General features: G+C 36.5%; 1 protein-coding gene across 5 annotated transcripts in view; it reads left to right on the top strand.

Annotated features, from left to right (window-relative positions):
• LOC150099504 (long-chain-fatty-acid--CoA ligase 1-like) overlaps nucleotides 1-26,707 on the top strand; it is a 360,710-nt gene that overhangs the window by 297,648 nt on the left and 36,355 nt on the right. For all 5 annotated transcript variants that reach the window (XM_090403665.1, XM_090403662.1, XM_090403664.1 and 2 more), the window contains 2 exons: nucleotides 3,559-3,631; nucleotides 17,460-17,548. In XM_090403665.1, coding sequence (XP_090259791.1) covers nucleotides 3,559-3,631; nucleotides 17,460-17,548 — 162 coding nt within the window. The remainder of the gene's footprint in view (nucleotides 1-3,558; nucleotides 3,632-17,459; nucleotides 17,549-26,707) is intronic.

Here is a 26,707-nt window from a genome sequence, read left to right as displayed (position 1 = left end):
GCTTTCCTAGCTGAATAACTGTTGTAATAAATTTGATATGAAAATTCATAATTAAAAGACATTGAAAATAGGCAGGAACATCTAATGCATTGCATACATCCTGCATGGAGAACCTATAAAATAAATAAACATATCAACTATTTAGGCACATGATAGCAAATTAAATATGGAAACAGACATTAGCAAATGTATTGAAAAGCTTAAACATGTTTTTCATTATTCATGTTAATAATGAAAATTCATAATTAAAAGACATTGAAAATAGGCAGGAACATCTAATGCATTGCATACATCCTGCATGGAGAACCTATAAAATAAATAAACATATCAACTATTTAGGCACATGATAGCAAATTAAATATGGAAACAGACATTAGCAAATGTATTGAAAAGCTTAAACATGTTTTTCATTATTCATGTTAATACCATGAATCACATACTAGTGATTCATGGTATTAACAACACTAACTGAAGAAAAAAAAAATTATTGAAATTTACTAATAGTTTGCAGCATCCTCAGAGCATAAATTATAACTGTCACAAGCACAAAGCACACAACTAAATCACTGGAAACAATTTAACTGTAACTGAGAATGAAAGATAAATTAGTAAAAAAAAAAAAAAGTACACCACATTCCAAAGACCATTGATCACCTTTGTGAATCTTCTCTGGATCCCTTCCAACATATCCTTGTCACCATGAAAACCCGGTGACCAAATCTCCACACAATAATCCATGAGGCCGTATATAATGGCATCATAACCTCTCTATTTCTGCATGTCAGGATCCTCTGCATCATTGCTATTATTTGGTGTAACATCTTCACAACTTGTGCAATGTGGCACCTGAATTTCTTGTCCACCATCACTCCTAGATCTCTCATTTCCTCTACTTCCTTTAAAGGTTCAACACAAAGTGTATACTTTGCATCCATCATTGTTTACGAGATCTCAAAACCTTACACTTTGCAACATTGATCTGACAGTTCTGCTTCACAACTTTATAGCTGCCCACTCATGCAATCTTGAAATTCTTCTGTAAGACCATAACATCTGCTTGACTCTGCATTGCTCTCCCCAATTTTGCATCATCTGCAAATAGCTATATATCACTAACATGCAGATTAAACAACAATGGTCCCAAAACTGACCCCTGCATTGCACCACTAGTGACCTTCCTCTTTTGGGATACTGCACCCCCCCCCCCTCCCCATACAACTTTCTGATACCTATCTGACATCTAGTCACTTATCCAACTCAGAAGTCTGTCATCAAATCCCATCTGTTTCAATTCATTTAACAGCAAATAATTATAATATATAAATTATAATATAATAATAAGCTAATGCCTTTTATTCCCTTATACAGAGTAGGTGAGGCCTTTAAACCCTATCTTGCTTTTGGAGACGGAGGCAGTTCAATTAGCGATAGACATGGGCCAGCTATCTCTGATTGGCCACTGGTGGAGATAGAACTGCCTCTGTCTCCATATAGATCATATCACATTGAACTGCTTCCATATAGATCGTATCACACCCTAACAGGGTGTGATACGATCAAAATAATGAGAGTTCTAATGAAAATCATGAGAGATCGATTTTCTTGAGATTACGGAATGAAAAACCTGAATTTTCAGGTAGAAAAAACCCACTTACCCATGCCAGAGATTGACCAACTCAGGAACCAGTCGAAGAAAGGCTTAGAAAAAGTTCCTCCAGTCAGCGACTAAACTTGAACTATGGGTCTATCTTCATGCAGCCTAGCGCAGAGGATGCGTCACTTCCATTGAGCTACAGAGACCTATAATAATATATAAATAATAATATTTTATAAATATATATAGGAGCTTCTGTAACTCAGTCAGTATAGACTAAGCCCTTTGATCATGGTTCAGTTCCCATCCATGACCTGTGGAACCTTTATCTGGTCTCTTTTGATTAATGGTGAGTTAGCCGGTCTCATACAGAGATGGAAAGTTTTTCCTCTTGGTAACTCTGGTTTTTCATGCCTCAAAACAGGCAAATTGGCTCCATGAACACATTTATTTACAGACATAAATGCTCCCCTCCCCACATCAGTCTCTGCAGCTAGTCAGTAAATTTTCGTGTTTTTGGACTCGTCAGTTTCAGCTAATGCATTCTTCACCATCTCCTCTCCACTGAAGAGGGAAAAAAAAATTACTACTTACTCTCTTGCCCACATCCTCTGTATACACTTTACAGGAATGCCACTTGTTTTATCCCTATCTCTTCATTTTATTAAAAATTTCTTCTACACTATTTCAACCCCTTACCAACTTATGACTCAATCATGTAATCTCCCCCCCCCCCTCCTCATTTACAAGGCAAATATCTAGTTCAACATTCTGCAGAACCAGAAATCACCTTAGTCAATCTTGTGTGGATTCATATATCCTCATTCCCTATGGAAACTGAGTGATCAAATCTGCATGCAATAATCCATATAAGACCTGTACTGTGGAATTGTAACCTCCTCATGACTTTCCTCTTTTAAAGATATTGCCCCCCCCCCCCATACATAACTTGCTGTTACCTCTGACAGTAGATCAACTCTGTCTAGATTAACGAGTTGGAAAGGTGATTTGTTCTGTTCCAATTTAGCTGCCAACTTTTGGCTTGAAAATCTATCATATTTCCTCACATATTCTTATTTTGCATTTTTATATTGGTGTCACATTTCTGGTCTGTGCTGCTTTGTTTTGCTCATGAGCTTGCTGTGATCGTCTCTTTAAATTCTGTCCACAGACATTTCTTTTTTTGCATTGCTTGCTTAATGAAGCCCATGACCTGTTTTAATTCCTACTTGATTTATCCCCTTTTGAATTTAGGAATTTAGTCTTCTATTACATGTTTCAAACATCTCAAGCATTACCTATACACTACTAACAGCCTTTTTGTCCAGTTCCTTATGACTCAATCATGTAACATTGCTCAAGCAGTTTCTTGAGTTTGTTGAAATTATGAACTCTATAATTCAACATATTCTTTAACTGAAAATTCCACACATTTGGCCACCTTCCAGGTTAAGATTGCATGTTCGCTGTCCCCATGGCAGCAATGTGGCCACTTTGGTTATAGACAAATTCTCTGCAATCACTAGATTTGGCACTCTCATACTCTTTTACTCTCCATCACTTGCTGCTTTGGGTAATCCTTAGTAGATATATAAATTCCATTTCCTTCCACCCATGTGTACTTCCCTCCCAATCTGCCTCCATAGTTGATAAAATTACTCGTCCTCTGCTCATTGACTTATTTTCTGATTATGAAGTATTCTGATTCTGATCACAATAGCCTAGTTGTGCAGCATCTTCATAACTAGGCTATCATGAAGATACTTCATGCTTAAACTTTGTTTACTTACACTTGGATAAAGGGTTAAACAAAAATGTAATTTCTTGGCAAGTATAATTTACTTTCTACCCAATGTAGAAAACTTTCTACATTGGATTTTCTTTCAGTCACTGTTTTAGAAATGCAAGGAATTTTTTTATATAAAAAAAAAACAAGATCTATTAAATATATTGTTTCCTTTCAGATTGTAGAGGGTTATGGACAAACTGAATGTGTAGCTCCATGTACATTAACAGTGCCTGGAGATCCTGGTGTAGGTATGTTACTTATAATTCTTTATTCTGTGTATGAAGTTAAAGTATGTTTTTTTGTTTCATAATTTCAGTATATACAGTTTTCGATCATTCTGGATATTCCAGTAGTGCAAAGTGATGTAGCGCAAAGGTGATTCAGATTTCTGTAATTCTGATTATTTTATAAAAATACAATTAGTTTTTTTACAAAACTGTCAACAGCCAATGTTTAGACTCCCTCAATATTGATGAAACTACATCCATACACGAAGTAGGTATTAACCCAAAACAAGTGATAATTAAGTGGTAGTCTAAGCATATATTGTATATTATGTGAGATAATAGCTGCTCATGCTTTTTTCAATCTAAATTCAATCGGAAGGAGGTTATTGTATTCACATTCCGTAATATGCTTCTTTGGTTGCAAGGAGGTTGACTTTTTGGAAAAGTTGGTAAAGACTAGTATTCATAGCCTACTTACAGTGCTGATGTAGTATAGGCTTATAATCTTTTGTGAGTGGGAACAACATAAAAAAAAAAAAGTTGACAAAGAATATACTTTGTAATGAACAGCATGAGTTTACTAAAGGAAGGTCAAGTTTGAGCAATTTGCTTACATTCTATAATAATGTTAGCATTGAGTGGCTTTTGATAGAATACAGCATGGAAGACTATTGCATAAATTGGATAATATGATTATAATTTAAAATATTAGCGAGAATGACTGAATGACAGATATCAAGAAGTAGTATATGGGGATGTGAGTGCAAGATTTAAGGTAACTAACAGCATGCCACAAGGATCAGTCCTAAGTCCATTGTTATTCAGTTTGTACATTAATAAGGATTTAACATGCAATATACAGCTCTTTGCTAGTGATGCAAAGTTAGGCAGGGTAATTTGAAATGCAGCTGATATGCAGTACTTGCAGAATGATTTGAATAGGCTAGAATTGTGGACATATGAAAATGGCTAATCAGTTCAATGTCAGTAAATGTAAAGTCTATTTCAGTATGATTAGATATCCAATGTCATATTATATGTCATCATCTTCCTTATACCCTCTTTTACCTTGCGGTGTCGAGGGTCCATTGATCATCGGACCTCACTCCGTTTACAGGATAAGGTGGTCAGCCTTATGCCCCGGTGTATCCTATGGCCTGTAGTGTTGAGTTCTCAAGGCCAGTTTGCCTGCATTGCGGGATGAAAAACCCCAGAATAAACTGGGGGAAAAACCTTGCTGTCCATGCCCAAGACTGGCTAACTTGGCCATGGCTGAGGAAGATCCTTCAGCTCCTCACGTCACCGACGGGAATCGAACCTAGGACACTCCTTCCCCAGGCATATGGTTGCGAAACGCATAGCCACTAGGCCAACCGCACAGACTGTCATATATTGGTGGGGTTATGCTGGAAGAAACTGATCAGGCTAGGGATCTTGGAGTTTTATTAGACAGGAAGTTGAAGTTCAAGGGTCATAAAGCAAAGATTGTAAATACAATTCAGAGGATAATTGCAATGCTGAAATGAACTTGGACATAAAAAAAAAAAAAAAAAAGCCATTATGCATTTTTACGAGAACTCACTTGGACTATTGTGTGCAGATCTAGTTATCATGGTGATTGACAGAAAACTGCACAGAAGATCTGAAATTAATCCGTACAAATGTATTATTGTGTGACATCTTTAAGGATTCACTGTAGGAGAGCACTCCACTCTAATCTGTTGCACACCCTCTGTCTCCCAAACTTAATTCACCTATATACAACAATACTATTACCATCAATGCCCATTTTACTCTGACTTGTGGAGAACAGATTATGAAGACAGATTGAAAATTTATAGATGGTAGACACTAGCAAACAGGAGAAAGAGGGTTATATGATTATGATTGAGACTTTTGAACAAGCTTCTGAAAGGGGTCATACAAGAATTCAGTTGATGGAATTTTTCATTTTATGGAGGGTGGGGCAAGGATGAGAGGCATCCATGGAAGTTGAGAATGAATGCCATCAAGAAGGGGGGGGGGGTGAGAGAGAGAGCTAGATTTTTCTCAGGGGGTGCATGATTGGAATGGATTGCAATTGGATGATGTGTGTGCAAATATTGGGAATGAATTCAAGAATAAGTATTGTTAGCTAATACAGGTAGTATGTGGGCTCCCCTGATGAGTCCCTGACACCCTGGAGGTCTCTCTTAATAATATATATTTACATCATCTTTGTAACTGAAATGTGCTCTACTTTGGTCAAAGAAATCCACTGAATTGCATATGGAAGAACATGTGAAACAATGTCACGTATTGCACAACTAGAGCCAGCACTCTTTCTAATCACGTTCTTAACCTGCCGTTAGTAAGGTGGGATGTCACAGACCCCCAAAGATTTTAAATTGACTAACTTTTTAACAATGCATTGCAGTGAGTCATGCCTCAGTATAGCTTTCCCTTCCATAACCCACTACTTGATGCCATAAATGACATGCTGTTGCGTGCAAGCAAAATATCACATAATTCCAAGGTGCAATTACAGAAAATGAAAATTTTTAGTTAGTGATATCATTGGAATCTCAAGGCTAAATGTTTATTATTGTATTAGTTTCTTATAATGTATATGTTCCTTTTGTAAACCAATACCGAAGTACCTAAAAAAAAAAAATACTGATTTATTTAGTTTGTTCATTATATAGGCTAGGAAGAGTATATTTTTGTTGAAAAATAAAGATGTTAATTAAGTATTTTTGGGTAATCAAAATTTAATTTTGTGGATCTGCGTTTTTATTCTGTAAAATTACAGGACACTTAAACAATATGTAATCTAATATTGATTTCTATAATACACTACACTATTTAGGCGAGTCTGTGGGACCCCATCTTACCACTTTTGTTACATTTTCCCACCTCGCCAGTGCCGGGTTAATTTTGCTAACCTTGATGAAAATTCTATTACTCATCTAGTGATCTGGTACAAATCAGAAGACATTTTAAGATGCTATGATCAACTTGGGAGAAAAATTATTGAATCAACAGTAATTGTCCTCAGTCCAGTCCACCTTATACTAACTTCACTTATAACCTCTCTGATCTAACTTTGGTATGCATGATATCATGTGCAACAATGCTGTGGCATCCAGAATGCCTTCAAATGTCAAGAGTCCACTTGCAACTTAAAGCTGTCATTTTTAATGTATATTTTTTGTATTTCTCTTTTCTAATTTATACACCTGATGGTCTTCTAAGATGACTAGTTGTGCATTCAAATAATTGTTTTTTTTTTTTATTTATTTTGTTATTTCTTGTCTTTTAGACATTGAATTTCTTTAAATTATATCATGTAGCTGAGTAATTCTCTGAGTAACATTGCTTCAAATATATATTAAGTTTAATATTTTATGGAACATCCTACAGAATCTTTCTCTTGACTGCTACCAAATACACCTGAGTTCATAGGATTCAGTTAAATGTTTTGAGACTGAGAACAGAACCAGGCTGCATCTTTTTGAGATTAATAGAAGTAGGCCTACCTTCAGGAATTGTAGGCATGTTTAGATGGCTTATTTGTTCCTTCTATGTAGAATGGATAGTGGACCATGAACATAAAATCAATATAGAAATATGATGGAAAAGTGAAAATGGTGTAAAGCAGGGGTGGCCAACCTATTTAAGTGGTGCCAAAATTGCCAAATCTATGATGCAAAATTTTCATGTGCCAACCGAATTTTGGGGAACATGGTATTATCTGGTGTCGTTTAAGTATTGGGAGAACCTTTTTCAAATAATCAAAAATCGCACCAGAGTGGTAAAATCAAAGAATATTGTAAGTCATGTAAGATTGATTGAATGTAAAAATTAGTGATGGAATTTTTACTTAAGTCCTAAAAAAAAAAAAAATTCAAATTATTGTTTACTCTTTTTCTGATGTTAAATGTTAAGTCTTTAAATTATGTGTCTGTTATATGGCAGCTAGAATTACACTTAAAGCCAAATTGCCATCAAATCAAAACTAGAGAAAGAAAAATAGTGGACGTTTTATTTAGCATCAATAAGACTTCTGCTGCTGCATCACTGATGACTGAGAATTTATATCAGGTTTATATTTTGTTACCTTCAGAGATATCAGTGAGACAGTTGAGTGCAAGAATGTATATAATGTAACCGAGCCAGCACTAAGGACAAAAAATGGGAATGGGACATTTAGAATAACACATCAAGATAGGGGTGGGACAAAGGGATCACTGCATTTCATGTATACCAATGCCAGGAGTATTAGGAACAAGAAGGAAGAAATTTTGGCCTTGATTGGCTCTTCCTGGCCACAGGTTATTGGCATTAGTGAAACATGGCTGACGGAAGATGATATTAGTGGAATAGAATGCGTAGGTTATAGTGTGTTTAGGAGGGACAGAGAATAAAATGGGGGAAGGGGTGTTATTGATGATAGCTGATGAACTGCAGCCAAGGAGAATTGAAGTTGTATTGCAGGATAGTGAAAGGAGCTCATTTGAGGCTATTTGGTGTGAGATTGAGACTGGCAGAATAAAATATACAGTTGGGTGCTGCTATAGACCAGGTGATGGAATAGATGGTGCAGATAGCATGCATAAACAAATTGATGAAATGAGTGGAAGGAGGGTAATTATTATGGGGGATTTCAACTATGGTAACATTGATTGGAAGGAAGAGAGGACACATGTGAGGAAGGAAATGGATTTTATTCAATTATTAAGGGATAACTATCTGAGACAGCATGTAATTGAAAATACTAGGGATGTGAGAGTGCTTGACCTGGTAATAGCATCTCAGAATTTGACTAATGAATATGACCATGTTGCCACCTATTGGTGAGAGTGATCATATGGTCTTGACCTTGGAGGTGGCTAAAGGTGTGGAATTTTCAATTAAGACGGTATATGTGGAATTACCGTGCTGGCAAGTATGACAAGCTTAGGAGATTGCTTGGATCAGTGCCATGGCATGTACAACTGCAAGGGCTGGACGTTGATAGAGCATGTGAAGTGGTCAAGGAGCATTTACAGGAGGCTATGGCTGATTGTATACCTAGGGTCTGAATAGTAAAACAAGTAGGGGTCAAATGGATGAATAACACCATTAAGCTTGAGCTGCAAAAAAAGAAACAACTGTGGAGGGAATTTAAAGAAAGGGGTGACCTGCAGGCACACGAACGGTATAAAGTGCAGGCCAGAAGTAACGAGTGTAGTAAAAAAAAAAAAAAAAAAAAAACCAAAAGCAGATTATGAAAGGAAACTAGCTATGCAAGCAAAAGAGAATCCCAAACAGTTCTTTCAATATGCTGCAAGCAAGAAAAAAACTACACGGCAAAATGATTTTAAGGAATGAAGATGGAGGTCACTGAATCAGTCGATATAGTGGAGTTACTGATATACTTTTGCGCACTTTGCAAAAGTATATCATCCAGGTGGTGACATTGAAGAAATGAAGGCACCATTAGTTTATACGGGAATTGTGATGAATGAAGTGGAGGTGAATAGTCTATTACAGAACCTTAATGTGAATACATCTGTGGGATTGGATGGTATACTGGCACGGTTCCTGCGTGAAGCGGCTAAGGAATTATCAGTACCCTTGACCATGTTGTTTAATCTGAGTCTCTGGTCTGGTTTAGTCCCAAAGGTGTGGAAAGAGGGGAAAATAGTTTCACTGCATAAAGGAGGATCCAAGACTACGGTTGCAAATTACCGACCGATCAGCATATTAGGAGTCGTTGTCAAGGTCTTGGAGAAAGTAGTCAAGGGAAAAATACAGGAATGGATTGATGAAAATGAGATACTGTACAGGGGACAGCATGGCTTTGTGAAGGGTAGATCATGCCTCAGTAACGTGTTCAAGTTTTATAACAAGGTGACGGCTGAACTGGTTTTACAGTGATAATACTGCTGGACCTGGCAAAGGCATTTGACAGGATACCACATGGAATTCTAATCTGTAAACTACAATATATGGGAATGGATATATGGTTGGTGAGATGGATAGGTGGGTGGTTGATGGAGAGATATCAAAGAGTAGTTTATTCAGGAGTAGAGTCCAAAAGACGGCCTGTGACTAGTGGTGTGCTGCAGGGTTCTGTTCTTGGACCACTGCTGCTTAATCTGTTCATTAATGATATAGGGAAGGATCTAAGTGGAACAGTTCATTTGTTCGCTGATGATGCAAAGTTGGGTAGGGCGATAGTGAATGCAGAAGATGTCAAAATCTTGCTGGATGACTTGGATAGATTGGAGTTCTGGGCTAAGGAGAATGGATGTGAATTTAATGTGACAAAATGTAAGGTTATGCATTTTGGGGTGAAAAGATTAGCAGCAGAATACCACATTGGTGGAACTGTACTCCAGAAGATTGATGAGGCCAGGGACTTGGGAGTGTTGGTGGATAGGGAGATGAAGTTTAGGGAGCACATAGCAAAAGTAGCTAAATCAGCTCATCAACTCACTTGGTTGTTGAAAAATACCTTGACGAGCAGAGACAAGCAAGTTATTGTACCTCTGTACCGAGCCTCATCTCGACTACTGTGCCCATATTTGGTCATCTCTGTTCCTTCTTGATGGGGAGGAGGTGGAGAGGATCCAGTGGCAAGTGACTAAGATGATATGGAATGAACCATATGAGAACAGGTTGAAGATTTGTGGGTTGCAGAAACTAGTTGATAGGTGGAAAAGGGGAGATATGATTGAGACATTCAAATTGCTAAAGGGATTCTATAGGATTAATTCAGAGGATATTTTTGAGATCAGGACTAGTGGTGGGAGAACTAGGGGACACCTATGGAAGCTGTGCAAGAATGTGGTTAGCAGGGGTGTTAGAGCTGGGTTCTTTACTTTTAGAGTGGTAAATGAGTGGAATAAGCTGCCAAAGTCTGTTGTGGGTGCTATTGACGGTGAGAGAGTTCAAGGCAAGATATGATAGATACTGTGAGAATGTCATATAGTTGTGTGGACATGATGTTTAGGGCCTCCCTCAATGAGTCTAAGGGCTCCCTGGAGTTGCCCGAAATAATAATAATAATAATATGCAAGCACTACTAGTTTCATCTGTAAGGCTACTCCTATTACGAAACTTAACAAAGTTCATCACTGAGAACAATGATTCACAAGAATATGTAGATCCAAAAATGGATAGTAATGCTGTTGCAAGGATTTTTAAACATACAAAAGTTTCTGGAATAGTATTCCAAGTCCTTAGTATGTCGTTTTATTCACTTCTCCCTGTTACTCCTGTCTGTAATCACTCCTTTTCAACATTTTCCAAGTCAACTCTGAAGTATACAAATTTCTGCCTCCAAATTGAGCTACTTTGAAAATAAATCAACTGCATTTCAAAATCATCCATGTTTATCCATGAAAACATCTGCAAGTTTAATTCATCCAGTGTTATCTGGAAACTTAACCACCTTACCGGCCATTATAGATCAAATACGCATCCTCATACTCTTCGTACCCATCATATATTTCAATGTAATATCAATGGTATTATGATTTTAATATGCACTTCACATCCATGATAACTTTGACATCTATAGATGTCTTGGCCAGTAGAATGGTTAATGAATTTTGCAGTCTCTTCTAATTCTCTGAACTTAACAGATCTTTGAGAGAACTGCTCAACAGTTGACATGATGTTTGTCATTCTTTTGGAAATCATTGATGTATTTCGTTAGGTTTAGAAAATATCTAAATCTCTCACTGTCTACATCCCTCTTAAAAACTCCTAGTTTCATTTCAAATGCCTTTTGTCATCAAACATAACATCAAGTCTTACCATATCCGTGTAGTTTAAAGTTAAGTGTCAAGTCATTTAAAATGTTTGCAAAAACCTCCAAAAAAACATCAGTTTACAAACTCACATGATATAATACACTTCTTTATAAGACATTTGTTGATTAGTGAAAAAGAGATTTATCTCTTCCAGCATTCAACAAATTGTTTTAGAACAAGACCTTGACTAAGCCAACAAACGTACATTATTAATCATTTGTACACCGAATCCATCTCATTCAATAGATACTGAAATTGTCTATTATTCAATAAAAGATAATTTCAGAATTTATTATGTGCAAAAGAAGACTTTTGCACATAAAGTCTCCTCATGTATGATGCAGTGGATGACCAACATGTTTTGCAAACAATTTAAAAATCCTGTTTCCATACCAATAATGCTGGGCACTATCTGTTGTGATGGATACTAATTTTGAAATACTGATTTGCTGAATAGATAATTTGTTCTTAACTGCTTTACATATTTCAACCTCAGTGGTATACTCAAGTAGTGTTACAAGGTTAATCTCTTCGTATACTTCATCAACCCTACAAAATTGAGCAAAGATCGTTAGCCTAGCTGATGATGTAATGTCTGTGCTCTCATAAACACAAATAGGAAAGAACTTACATGAAGCGAAATCTTTTAATTGTTCTGCTGTATTCTTTTCCACCTTAAGTATCTGATCCGTAACTGTTTTTCTACTTGCAGACAAATCTTTAATGCACTGAATAATTTTTACCTTTTCTGAAAGATTGTCAAAAAGGAAAGGAGCACATTCTAGCTAAGTTTCTTTAATATACTCCCCATCACGGAGTGGTTTTCCATATTGGGCAATAACTTTTGAAACCTCAAAACTAGCAACAACTAAGTTGTAATTAATCCTACCTGAAACAAATTTCATCAAAGTATCGGGTGTTTTTTGTCTTGCTCAGTTCACGAGAAATTAATTCTCTTTGTTCTTGCTCACTTTTATTGCTCGAGTTCTTATGAACAATTTTTAAATGCTTCTTTACAGAAGTCCTTCAAACAACTGATTTGGAACATAAAATGCATAATGCTTTATTATCTTTCATAAGTATACCGAATTTTTCAGTCCAGAATTACATTTAAATTCTCTAATACCCTTTTCATTTGAATACCTGTTTCTTTGCTGGTGGTTGTGACATTCTGTTCAATCTGTAAAGGACAGGAATCAAATAAAAAAAATATGATAACGGTATATTTATATATAGCATAAATAGTCAAGAAGGGAATAAAGCGAAAAGGAAAAAAGTAAATTACATCTGAATGACCAAAGTTGTACAACCACAAAGTACATACAAAAAATAATTACTTTCTTCATACAGCTGCCAACTTTCATGAAAATCGGATCATGGGGTGTAAATAATGTAACAGAGATGTGTGAAATGTGACACTGAAAAAATTATAATTTGGACTCAGAAAACCTCATTATTATGTGACACCACCACTGAGTTCAAAGACTCATCAAGGGAGAGAGTGTCAACTCATTGAATGATTGCACCCCTTCCAACTACTAACCACACTCAGATTTGCTTAACTTTTTGCATGAGCCATTAGTAGCAGAGGCTCGACTAACCTTTGCTCTGCATACACCTACCAAGTTTAAGCAAACAAAATTAGTACAATTATAAGCCTACCTACTCACATGCAAATGAAAGAGAAAGCTGCACATACCATCTAATTACATGCAGATAACACTTCATAATCCTGAATATGGTGTGAGATGAATGAATAAAGAGATTAAGCATGCGATATATATAGAGAAAAAGGGCATCGTTGAGGCAGCATAACAGAAGTGAAAATAACCAATTCCATGAGGTCTACAAAGACTAGGCAAGGAGGGTAACTTGGTTGGTGAGGGGTAGCTAAAGAGAGGTATGAACAGCAGTTAGCTAATGAAGCCAAAAAGAATCCTAAGGAGCTCTTTCGATATGTAGCTAGCAAAAGAAATAATGATTATGGAATGATGACATTGATTGGAAAAAATGGTATAAAGACAGCTGTTGCGGAATGTGTGGTGGAGATACTTAATGAGCAGTTCATAACGATCTTTCAATCTTGTGAATGTGACTTCATGGAGAGATTGAGAGCAAGAGGTGTATGGGGAGTTGAGTAAACTAGATCTTGATAAGACTGTGGGACTAGATAGAATATCACCATGTATTCTGAAGGAATGTGCCAGGGAGTTGACACCTGCCTTGACATATTTTTTAATACGAGCTTGCACTTGGTCAAGTTCCTAAGGAGGGCAAGATCACCTCCTTTATGCCACTTCATAAAGGAGGTATTCGAACTCAAGCATCAAACTATAGGCCTATCTGTGTGTCAGGTGTTGTGGTTAAGTTATTGGAGAAGCTTGTGAGAACTAGGATCCAGAGTTGGGTTGATAACAATGGTGTCTTTGATTGACAGCATGGATTTGCTAAAGGGAGGTCATGTTTTAGTAATCTACTTACTTATTACAATAAGGTGACTGCTTCCATGGACAGAGGAGAAGGATACACAGTAGTATACTTGGATTTTACGAACTTTTGATAGAGTATCTCATGATAAGTTGAACAGTCAAACTAGAGCAGATGGGGTTGGATATTAGATTAGTGCATTGGATTGGAGACTGGCTATCTGATAGTTATCGACAAGTTGAGTATGGGGGGAGCGATATCCAGGGAAAGTAAAGCCACTAGTGGAGTGCCTCAGGGGTCTGTTTTAGGGCCATTACTGCTTAACTTGTATATTAATGATATTGGTGAAGATTTGGATGGGGATATTCAGTTGTTTGCAGATGATGCAAAGTTGGGAGAAGCCATGAACAGTAGTGAAGATCTTGTGGCCTTACAAGAAGACTTGAATAAATTGAGTGATTGGGCACGGAAATGGGGATGCGAGTTCAATGGTGCAAAATGTAAGGTTTTAAAATTTGGAAAACAAAGATGGGATGCAGAATTTATGCTTGGTGAGGATATATTGTTGGAGGTGCAAGAAATGAGAGATTCTGATATCACTTCTCTACAGGAGTTAAGTGTTTTGAGATGTTACTATAATTTCTTTTCCGCCCATTGTTGCTCTCAGTAGTTTCTCGGAATGTTGCTGACACAATGTTTTCACAAGGACATCACCAGAACGCAATTTCTTAAGTTTTGGGAGATCTTGCTGGTCCTTCTAAACCTTTCTGAATAAAGAAGGGTGACATTTTTCCATATTGATTTTTCACTGCAGCATGTATGATTAAAAATGTTGGTACATTTATGTTAGCATCATACATATCTTTTGTTTCTTACTTCTGTTTCCATGTGCTGTATCTACGGTATCAGTACTTGGTTAGGACTTTGTTAGGGCCCTTGAAACATTTGAGGATGAAGGATTCATGCTCAAGAAGTTTTTTGATTTGGCACCAGCGCTCCCCACTCACCATGGTACCACACATGGACACCCACTGCCTGGCAAACAGTGACTGTGCACAGGAGTGGAACACCAGGACTACCCTGGATGCTATATTGACACTGCAGCAAGCCTAGGATCCTCACCCCCAGACCATGGGGTGAGAAACTTACTACAACACCGTTGACCCTTGCAGGCAAACCCACTAGCCAGTTGATCCTGGCAGGGCCATCCAGGACCACCCGTCTTGCCAATGTAGTGCAAGACTACCAGAATCCCCCTTTCTGGATGTCCACGGGTCGCACCGCACATCAAACACGGCGGCAGGGCATTGGATCCCAGTGATCGTGGTGGTCTGGAAAAAAGGATAGTGAAAAAGACTCAGGAGAAGTAGAGCAAAGAATACGGGAAGAATGGTACTGGGAGGTCCCCTCCACCACAAACAGGTGCCCCACATGGAGGGGCAAGTAGAAGAAGAACGATCATGGTAAGATGAAGGTAATGGATGAAAGTATTAGAATGATATCTGCTGCAGAAGACATTGTTGAGGTATTCAGTGATAAATTTATAGGGGTGGAATCATGAGGAACTTAAGTGTAGAGGACAATGGAGAGGATGGCTTAATTGTGAGTGAGCAGGAGGTATTTGAGGAAATAAACTTGATGTCAATAAGGTGATATTATTTGATGACATCACCACACATATTAAGGGAATGTTCCAGGGAATTGGCATACCATTTTAATAAAAGTCCTTGCAACAGCAGAGGTTCAAAGGGAGTGAAAGGAGGGTAAAATTTTTCCACTGCATAAAGGCGGTAAGGCTGTAATTTCCAATTATAGACTGATTTGTATATCTGGAGTTGTGAAGGTACTGGAGGTAGGATACAGAAATGTGTTGATAACAGCAGTATTCTCTATGGTTATCAGCATGGGTTGATCATGTTTCACTAACTTATGTACTATAACAATGTGACAAATATCTTGGAACAGTGGAAATGCATATATAGTAGTGTACTTAAATTTTGTAAAGGCTTTTGATAGACTGCCACACAATAAGCTCTTAAATAAATTGAAACAGATTGGATAACGCTTCTGAATTGGATCGGTGACTGGCTGTCGGATAGGTATCAGAAAGTTGTGTATGGGGGTGCGGTACCTCGAAAGAGAAAGATCCCTAGTAGTGTGCCGCAGGGATCAGTTTTGGGGCCATTGTTGTTCAATTTCTACAAATTGAACGATATTGGGATGGGTTTAACTAGCGATATACAGCTATGGGCAGATAATGCAAAACTAGGGAGAGCCTTACAGGAGGACTTCAATAGATTGCATGAATGGGCAGGTAAGTGGAACTATTTGTTCAGTGTTGCAAAGTGTAAAGTTTTGAGATTTAGTAAGCAATGCTTAGTAGTAATAGCTGTATAAATTCCATTTCCTTCACTCCTTGTGACCATCCCTCTAACCAATCTGTGTACCCATAGTTGAGTTTCCCCCCCATCATAAGAACTCAATCTTAACTCAATGTGCTAATTTGCCAATGCATGCCATTTGCTTTCTCTCTTATACTTTATGGCCTATAGAACAGCCAACAGTTTCATCCTGTTGGTCTGTGTCCCTCACCAGATACCCTCAAATGAACTTCCCCCTCTGCATACCTGTCCTGATGTACTTGTTTAGTTCATTTTTTTTTCTACTATCATTAGCAAAACCCTTTCTCCCATTCTGTTCCCTCTGTCCTCCCTGAAAATACTATACACCCCCTGCAACCAAGTTCCACTAATTCCTGTAACTTTTGGCCAAGTTGAACTAACCAATGCCAAAAACTCCTTATTCGGAATACTTCTGGGATTAGTATGCATAAGCTGCATGGTATAAATATGCAGCATTAGATGCTCTCTATTATATGATCCTGAATAATTATTCACATTCCTTTTCTTTCTCCTTTTGTTATATGGTGAAAATTTATTTTTCACTTGGTTAGACTATAATAAATTTAGTTTAATCCTTTATCCAAATGTGAGCAAACAAAGTTTGCACCTGAAAATATCTTCAGGACTGGGGTAAGGTAGTATAATACCAGGAAACTCATAGCAAAGGTGGACCAAACTAACATCACTCCTATCTCAGTATCTCCCATAATGAAAAACACACGTTTTGCATTATGGGAGATACTGAGATAGGAGTGATGTTAGCTTGATCCATCTTTGCTACGAGTTGCCTGGTATTGTACTGTTTTGCATTATGGGAGATACTGAGATAGGAGTGATGTTAGCTTGGTCCACCTTTGCTCCGAGTTGCCTGGTATTGTACTACCTTACCCCAGTCCTGAAGATATTTTCAGGCACAAACTCTGTTTGCTCACACTTGGATAAAGGATTAAACTAAATTTATTATCTTTTGCTATATGGCTTTAATGAGAGCAGATAACTATATGATTTATCAATTGAAGAGTTTAATTTCACAACAGATGAACTTTTTAACAACTTGAACGTTGGTATAATTTACATTATAGTTACATGATATCATGTTAGATGTGGAATGAAAATGGTTCTGAAACATCCACTACTGAAAACTATCCAGCATTAAAATAGTCTATTCTTAGTATTGTTTTTTTCTCTTTTGATTGCTGTTTATTCTAATTATATATTTCCTCCCCTAAATTGTAGATCATGTTGGACCACCTCTTCCATGCTGTAGCATAAAATTAGTTGATGTTCCAGAGATGGAGTACTATTCAAAAAACGGACAGGGAGAGGTAAAGATGAATATTATTCTTTTAAAATTAGAAATGTAATGGTGTTTGAAATTGTTCATGGTTGAATTTTCATTAGTTTATTTCTATTATTTGCTTGAACTGCTGTGATAGTTTAATGTTATGATGGTGCACTTTTGCAAAAATCTGAGTGTCAGAAGTTACTGCAGCTTACAAAACATCAAAAAGTTTTACACTGTAGGAAAAAAAATTGCTACTGCAGATCTTATTGAAACTAAAATTGAAATTACTTAAATTTCAAGAGAGATAACAATCCAAATTTCTCATTAAATTATATCTAGTGAGTGAGGAATTATTTAGTTTGAAACATTTTGATAATAAAAATTATCAAATTTGAAGCAAAAGTGAACAAGATGGACATATTCCTATGTGGACATATCCTATGTGTGAGGGTGGGTGTCATAAATGGCAAATTTGGTTAAATTCCTTCTAACCAGAGTGAAGTTATTGCTGTATATTATGAAACTTCTTGATTTTCAAATTGTCAGTTTGTCAAGCTGTTTCAGTTTTCAGAAACTGCAATAACTTAACAAATTTTTGTAAGGATTTCAAATATGGTAATCTTATTCTGATCAGGTTTGGAATTGATTTGATGGTTAACTGTGAATATTAGGTATGTTCTGGGAGTCAGGTGACATACTCACTTCTGAGCAGATCATGGTTCCAAATTATAACTGAGCTATTAAATTTCTAATAGAACTACTCAAGTTTCTCAACCTGCAGTATTGTTACTTTGCCACAATGCACCATGTCAGCATTTTATTGCATAGTTGACTTAACTGTTCTTTTACTTTATCAATTTAATCCTGACTTTAACTGCAATTAAATATTATTATTATTATTAGTTATCTCCATGGAGTCAGTAGACTCATAGAGGGAGACCCAAACTATCAAAATAATATCTATCATATCTGTTCTTGAATTCATTTATAGGTGAAGAACTCACAACTGAGTCAGGCAATGCATTCCACTCATTCACCACCTTCCAGGCAAAAAATCTTGTTCTCACATCCTTGTTAACACACTTTTCCTTATTTTCCAGGGATGACCTATTGTTCTTCCATCACTATCACATAGCTAAAACATTTCCCCTGCATCAATCTTATAAGAACCTTTTAGTAATTTAAATGTTTCTATCATATCCCCTCTTCTCTGCCTATCAAACAACCTCTGCAATCCATCAATGTAAGGAGCATTTTTTACATCACTCACCAACTTAGTCTCTCTCTGCTGAACCCTTTCCACAACCACCTCATGTCCAAGGAATCCAGGTGACCAGACCTGAGCACAGTAATCCAAATGTGGAAGTATCAATGCTTTATAAATGGAAATAATAACCTCTTTATCTCTGGATGTTAGTGTGTTCCTCAATAACCAAGTAATCCTATGTGCAATCTTGGAGACCTTAGCAATGTGTCCTTTGAACTTCATCTCCTTATCTACCAACACCCCTAAGTCCTTAGCCTCATCAATCTCTTGAAGTACTATTCCATCAATGTAGTACACAGCTGGTAATCTTTTAATCCCAAAATGCATTACTTTACACTTTTCCACATTGAACTGACATCCATTTCCTTTTGCCCATTTTAGCAGCTCATTTAAATCATCCTGTAAGCTCTCAACATCAGCTTGATTTTTTATTGTGCTACCCAACTTTGCATCATCAGCAAACAACTGAATATCTCCCTTTAAGCCATTTCCTATATCATTTATGTATAAATTAAACAATGGCCCAAGCACAGAGCCCTGAGGCACACCACTGGTCACTGCATCATCCTGGACTCTACTTCTCCATACACCACCTTCTGGTATCTCTTCCTGAGCCATTCTCCTATCATATCACCAGTTTAGTATCCATCCTCATCTGCTCCAATTTGTGCAACAGTATTCCATGGGGTATCCTGTCCAAAGCCTTAGCAAAATCCAGAAGTACCACTGTGTGCCATTTCCTTTGTCCAACTCAGATGTCAGTCTATTATAAAAAGCTAATAAATTGCTAATGCAGATTGACCTTTAACAAGACCATGTTGGCCCCTATAGAGTATCATATCCTGATCCACCCATTCTTGAATTTTGTCTTTAACCAACTTTCCAATACTTTTACCACCACTCCCAAGATGGTGATTGGTCTGTAATTAACTACTGCAGTTTTAGAGCCACCTTTATGCAAAGGAACTACTTTGCCTTCCTTCCACTCCCTAGGGACCATACCAGAGTTCAAACTTAAGTTAAATAACCAAGTAAGAGGTTGACAATTCCTTTGCACATTCACACAACACCCAAGCTGATATTCCATCTAAACCTACAGCAGTGTTCGCATTTAAATTTTGTAATATATATACTAAGTACATCTGATTTCTTAACTTCATTTCTAACATTAGTTATTGCTACAGGTACAGAGATATTCTCACTTGGGTGATAGTCTTTTGAAAAGTGATTCACTCAGTAACTCTACTATTACATCTGAATTGTCACCTTGATACCATCAGCACCCACTAAGGTTATTCTTCCATTCAATTTTAATGTGCACCATTATTACTCTATATAATTAATAGAATGATATTTCAGAATTGATGCACCCATACCTTTTGCAAAAAAAAAAAAATAATAATAATTGAAAGTAGGTCAGGCTATGAGGAAATAAATATATCACCTTGTCTTGATACATGGTGCATTGTACAATACTGTAGGCTGAGTAGTTCTATCAGAAATTAATAGCTCAGTTATAATTTGGAACCATATTGTAATCAAACGATACTTGGGCATAATCTGTTCAGAAGTATATAGCAATGATAATAATTTGATTTTGAATTTTTATGGAAGCAATTTTAGATTAATACTTCTCTTGCTACATGTGTAGCCTCAGATTTATCTTTACCATTAGCTCATTTAAGCATAACTGAGAGCCACACCTGCAAAATAAAGTTCTTTTGTGATTCTAGAACTCAAACAAAATATTGAAGTCCATTTTTTGAAAAGAATAAAGCAATTTCATCCTTAAGACAGTAATGATGGTAGTGTGCTTGCTAGTACTTCCATTATTACTGTCTTAGCTTTGTTTTCTAGATTGTGGAGACACCATTATTCACTGTTCCAACATAAAGTTGCTCCCAAATTCATATGAAGAGAACACGTGAGAAATAAAACTTTGAAAATGTATATTTTCATTGTTTTGGTCTTTTGAATGTTAATTTTCATGACAAATTTGTTACAGCTATTATTCATTTTTAGTTAGAGAATCCTGGAGACTTGCTTTGGATGTGTTTTAGGAGTACAACATCTGCATAAGGTAATGATCACCTGATATCTCCAATTCTAATATTGGGTTTAATGCCACAGTCTTTCATATTGTAATCCATGAAGATAAGAGTGGAGATAGTATACATCCTTGTCTTACACTTGGTTTTACATCTTTTAATTGTAAATGCTGACCCACTATAATCTTATTTATATAATTGTAGAATTTTGAAAAGCTCTTCTCTGAACACCTTATCATGTCTTTTCCAGATTTACAAAACTTAAATACAGATCCTTGTTATATTCTCATGATTTCGCAACTATTTGTCATAAAGTGAAAATCTGATTATGACTATTTGGCATGGAATAAAAGCCAAAAGGCTAATGTTATAATATACAGGCACACCTTTATCTGTAATTACAGTATTACATCCCCTAGGGGCTGTGTTTTTACATTATGAGAAAACATCAAGGATAGTGAGGGAGCTTGCTCCACCTTTGATACAAGTTGCCTTGGTGTTGTACTACCAAGTGGTTACTTACACTTGGATTTGCCGATAGTTTTTCGGTATGAAACTCATAGATCTTAGTCCTAGTTCTTAGAACTTCACTTACTGGCAGATAAACATCATAGGATTTGTATCCCCCTTCATTATTATTTGGCATGAACTCGGCTTGTGTTTCCCTTCCACAATTTTTATTAGCTTCTCAAGTATGTTTTACATAAATCTTTATCTGGAACACTTACACTCACATTCAGTTTTATTTCCCTTTTTATAGATGGAAACTAAGAACTATATTCCACTCATCTAGAATTCAACCTTCTGACCAGGTCTTCTGAATGCCACTTCAAAACTACCTCTATATTTGAGATTTCTGGTCGAATATCGTTTACTCCAGCTGCCTCTCTGCATTTCAAGCTTTGATAGTTTTTTTTTTTACCTCTAGCATTGGATGTGTATAGGCATATTCCAATCTTGGTCATACGACACATTAGGTTCCAGACCACTGTCGTATAGTGAATCACTTTTTTTTTTTTCCCAGATGCATGTAATGATTTAATAATGATTTTAAGCAGTCATATATACATACAAATGATCCAAATAAAGCATTTATTTACGTTAGACATGGACAGGAAAAATTTCGAATAATTTTCATCAACAAAAAGTGTTACTTTGAATTTCTTAGCTTAAGGAAATGTACCATCCAGTTTGATCATCAGTCTGCATCATTAAATGTTTTTCCATTTTGGCAACAAGACTGTCAAGTTTACAGATAACTGTAGTATTAATATAGCAGTTTTCACTCTGTTTTTAACAACGGTAGTGTGAGGTAAGGCTAACCTTTAGTCTCCCTCTGTATTTCATATCCCATCACTAAATTTAATCATTTTAATCTTAGTATTTAATGTAACAGGTTTATGCATCTTCTTTTGATTGGAGCAAGAGCACCCTTGCATTGAATTTTTTTTTTGTCCCATTATTAACAACAAAATAATAAAATATATATAATTCACAGTGTAATACCAAAACACAAGCATAGCAAGAAACGATGTCATAAACACACTAAGAGTCCATAAAAACTGTGCATTGATTGATTCATAGGTCATATCACTAAAACTGTTGTATGAGCAAATGCAGCCTCATGTAAATGGGCATTGTTCATAATTGAAAAGCATTATAAGACAGGATATTACTGTACCCCTATTTGCATTCCTCTTGACTAAGTTCTACTGTTTTGTGTTACTGCTTGTTTCATTTAAGTCTTTCATAGTGATTACCCCAAATGTCTAGAATATCCTTACCTTCAGTTTTCATGTCACATTGATCATATTTGATTCCATGTACAGTATTCGCCATTATTGCTTAACAATATTGCTAGTTTTGCCACCTTCCTGATATATCTTTCATATTCTTACCAAAATCTTCCCATGAGCTTAGCTACTTTTACACATAGCTTCTCTTACATTTTTTTCTCTGTGTTCTTTTAGGGAATCTGCTGACTTATTTATTATGAACTTGTAGTATTTCAGAATTCTTTTCCGGGCATGCTTATTTTTCTATCCTTATGAACAACTTCACCACATGCCTGGTTTGTGTTGTAATTAAAAGGTTTAGCTTAAATGCACAGAACCAGTTCTGAAGAATTTCCTTAAACTTACCATTTTGTTGCCTTTTGTGACAAATAGAAAACTATGTTTTCTCAGAAAATAATCTTTCAGATAATCTTAAAAAACTAAGATTATCTGAAAAATTAGTGAGGTTTGATAAAAAAAAAAAAATAAAATAAAATAAATAAATAAATAAATCCCATTAATTTGTCCAATTTGAAATGGCAAATCTCCTGATTTTGTAATCTGAAAAGTTCACAGGTATGCCTCCACACGTTTTTGCAAAAAAAATTTAAAAAAAACTACCACTAAGTTCAATGAAAACACTAAATATATTGATAAGGAATTTATATTTTTTTCTCATGTGTTAATTTAAACTAACTTTTTAGTACTTGAAGCATAAAATAATACTGTGTGATTATGATAGAATGACAGATGCCTTTTTTTAATAGAGCTTTTTGTTTTTATAGGTATGGGATTTATCTATAGTGATATTGTATTAAGTTCTAAACAAAAATAATTCTTTTGGAATAAAATTTGAGATACTGAGTACATGTATGTGCTGCTTAATGACTAGTTAATTGCTTTGTTAGTAATTATACTAGGGTGTATCTAAAGGCAGGTAATAGAATGTAGAAGGTTGCAGTTATCATTGATAGAAAAGCATGTGGGGGGAATAAGGAGAATCAAAAATGGGGTGGGGGGAGAAGTGAAGGTAATAATCAAAGCAGCAACACAGGCGTTTTTAGGTGGTTTTAATAGGATTAATGTTGAAGAGGTTTGTTATGGTTATGTCATTGTCTGTAGATTATAGGAATGCTGTACATTTTTTTTGGAAATTTGTGGACAAATCAACTCCTGTCAGGATTATCCTAACCCCCTTATTATGAGTGACCCCATATTAACATGGGGTCACTCATTTAGGAGGAACCTTTTTTCATACACACAGTTCATTATACTGTACCCATTCAAAAACCACATTCAAATTCTCTGCAGATACCATGCTCTCAGGCAGTGCATTCCAATCATTCACATCTCTCCATGCAAAAACCATGCTTCACTCCCTTGCTCACACCTTCTTTATATAGCTTCAGGGATTATCTCTTGTTCTTCCCCAGTCTCCCATTTTATGAAAAACATCTTCAACATTAATCCTATAACAACCCCTTACCAACTTGTACATCTCTATCATATCACCCCTCTTCCTCCTTATCCACTAGACTGCAAATTGCATAATCTCAAACTTTCTTCATATTCAGCATTGCCAGAAATAAAACTATTTTAGTCAATCACCTCTGGACCATCTCCATCTCTTCATCCTTTTGAAAACCAGGTGACCAAATCTGTGCACAGTAGTCAATGTGACATAATCAGAGCCTTATACAATGGAACAACAATCTCCTTACTTCTACAAGTCAGTGTCCTTCACATCATTCCCAGAATTCATTGTGGTGTCCTCACAATTTTGGGCAATGAGTTCTTCAAATTTTAGATCCTTATCCACCATCACCCCAAGATCACTTATTTCTTCCACCTCCAACAATATATCCACCACTATCCACCACTAGGAGTAAATTCCACATCCCATCTTTGTTTTCCAAATTTTAAAACCTTACATTTCGCAACATTGAACTGGTATTCCTGCTCTTGTGTCCATTCATCACTCATTCATCTTGTGCCTATTCGGGTCTTGTAAGGCCATTTCTGCTCATTAGAGCAGAAATTGCCTTGTTCACATCATAGTTTGTCCCAACTTTGCATCATCTGCAAACAACTGAACCTTTCCAATCAAAGGTTGGTCAAGTGGTAGAGCCTCTGCTACTAATGGCTTGCGCAAAAAGTTGAGCAAGTTTGAGCACAGTTAGTAGTTGGAACGGAATCAATTGTTCGATGCTGTTGGCACACTCTCCCTCGATGAGTCTTTGGACCCCTGGAGGTGTCACATAATAATAATAAAATCTTCCCCAATATCATTAACATATAGGTTAAACAGTAATGATCTTAAAACAGGCACACCATTAGTGACTTTCCTCTTCTGGGATATTGCTCCTCCATTCATAACTTGATACCTATCAGATAGCCAATCTCCATTCCAATGCACTAGTCTAATATCTGTTGTGTCCATTCATCACTCATTCATCTTGTGCCTATTCGGAGTCTTCTTGTAAGGCCATTTCTGCTCATTAGAGCAGAAATTGCCTTGTTCACATCATAGTTTGTCCCGACTTTGCATCATCTGCAAACAACTGAATCTCCCCAACCAAAGGTTGGTCAAGATTGGTAGAGCCTCTGCTACTAATGGCTTATGCAAAACGTTTGAGCACGGTTAGTAGTTGGAAGGGAATCAATTGTTTGATGCTATTGGCATACTCTTCCTCGATGAGTCTTTGGACTCCCTGGAGGTGTCACATAATAATAATAATAAATCCACTCTAGTTTGACTATCAACTTATGTGGTAATCTGTCAAAATCGTTTGCAAAGTTTAAGTATACTGTGTATCCATCTCTCATGTCCGATGCTGCTGTCACCTTATTGTAATAAGTAGATTACTAAATATGACTTCCCTTTAGTAAATAAGTGCGGTCTATCACAGATACCATTGTTGTCAATCCAATTCTAGATCCCGATTCTTACCAGCTCTCCAACACTCGACACACAGATTGTCCTATAATTTGATGCTTGAATTCTGTCACCTCTATGAAATGGTACAATCTTGCCTGCTTTCCACTCGTTGGAACTTGACCCAATATAAGACTCATATTAAACATGTCAAGGCAGATGTTTAATGTCAACTCCCTTGCACGTTCCTTCAGAATATGTGATGATATATCAAGTCCCACAGTCTTATTAACATAAAGTTTGCTTAATTTCTCCATATACCTCTTCCTCACTGTCTCTCCTCGGCTACTGCTCTCAAACTCATGTCACATTCACAAGGATGAGAGACTTGACTGTTCTTTATTCCTCATGGAATTGATTATTACCATTCTTATGTTGCTCCATAATGCCTTTTTTTCTCCGTATTGCATGCTTAATCTTTTCATTCATCCATTTCACACCTACCTTATTTAACCTTCTGATGACCAAAGATAGATCTTGAATATCACCTAAGCAGCATTCATCTCCCTTGCATGCAGCTCCTTGTTCCATGCTACAGCTGCAAGCTGTCTACTGAGGTTTTGGGTCAGGCTGAGTGGTTAGTGTATCCGCTCTCCCACCAAAAGGCTGTGGGTTCGAATCCAACTGTGGGCATGGATGTTTATGATTGTTTGCAAAAATACTAATGGTGGTGGTAGATGGCATTGTTGTGGTTCGTTGTAGTTGGTGGAGACAGTTGTAGAGTAAGTTGCCTTCCTTCAATGAGTCTTTGGACTCCCTGGATATGTCACGTAATAATAATAATCACCAGCATTGTAGTTCCACATATATGCCCTTTATTGTACAATGAAACCTGTGGAGAATTCATGACTAAACAAACACACTTAATAAGTTTTAATAAGTACATATTTTATCCTAAGTATCTTAGGACATCGTCAGTACAGTTAATTCAAACAATACTAGGAATAACATACAGTTAGAGTGCATGATTACAATGGAATATCCTAAACAAATACTAAAATATAAGCCAGTTGGAAAGAGAAGGCAGGGTAGACCTCAAAAAAGGATATTGGATGGATAATGAGACCGAAACAGGCCAATGTGGTCTATACCCGTAATTAGTGTTATGATGATTACAACGGAATCCCAATATGTGTGCAGTAGCATGTTATAGAATTAAATTAAAATATATCTG

Source organism: Typopeltis vanoorti, chromosome 14 (genome assembly GCF_054136105.1).
Source record: "Typopeltis vanoorti isolate ZY-2024b chromosome 14, IOZ_Tvanoo_1.0, whole genome shotgun sequence".
Lineage (NCBI taxonomy): Eukaryota > Metazoa > Arthropoda > Arachnida > Uropygi > Thelyphonidae > Typopeltis > Typopeltis vanoorti.
This window is presented reverse-complemented; position numbering and strand designations above follow the sequence as displayed.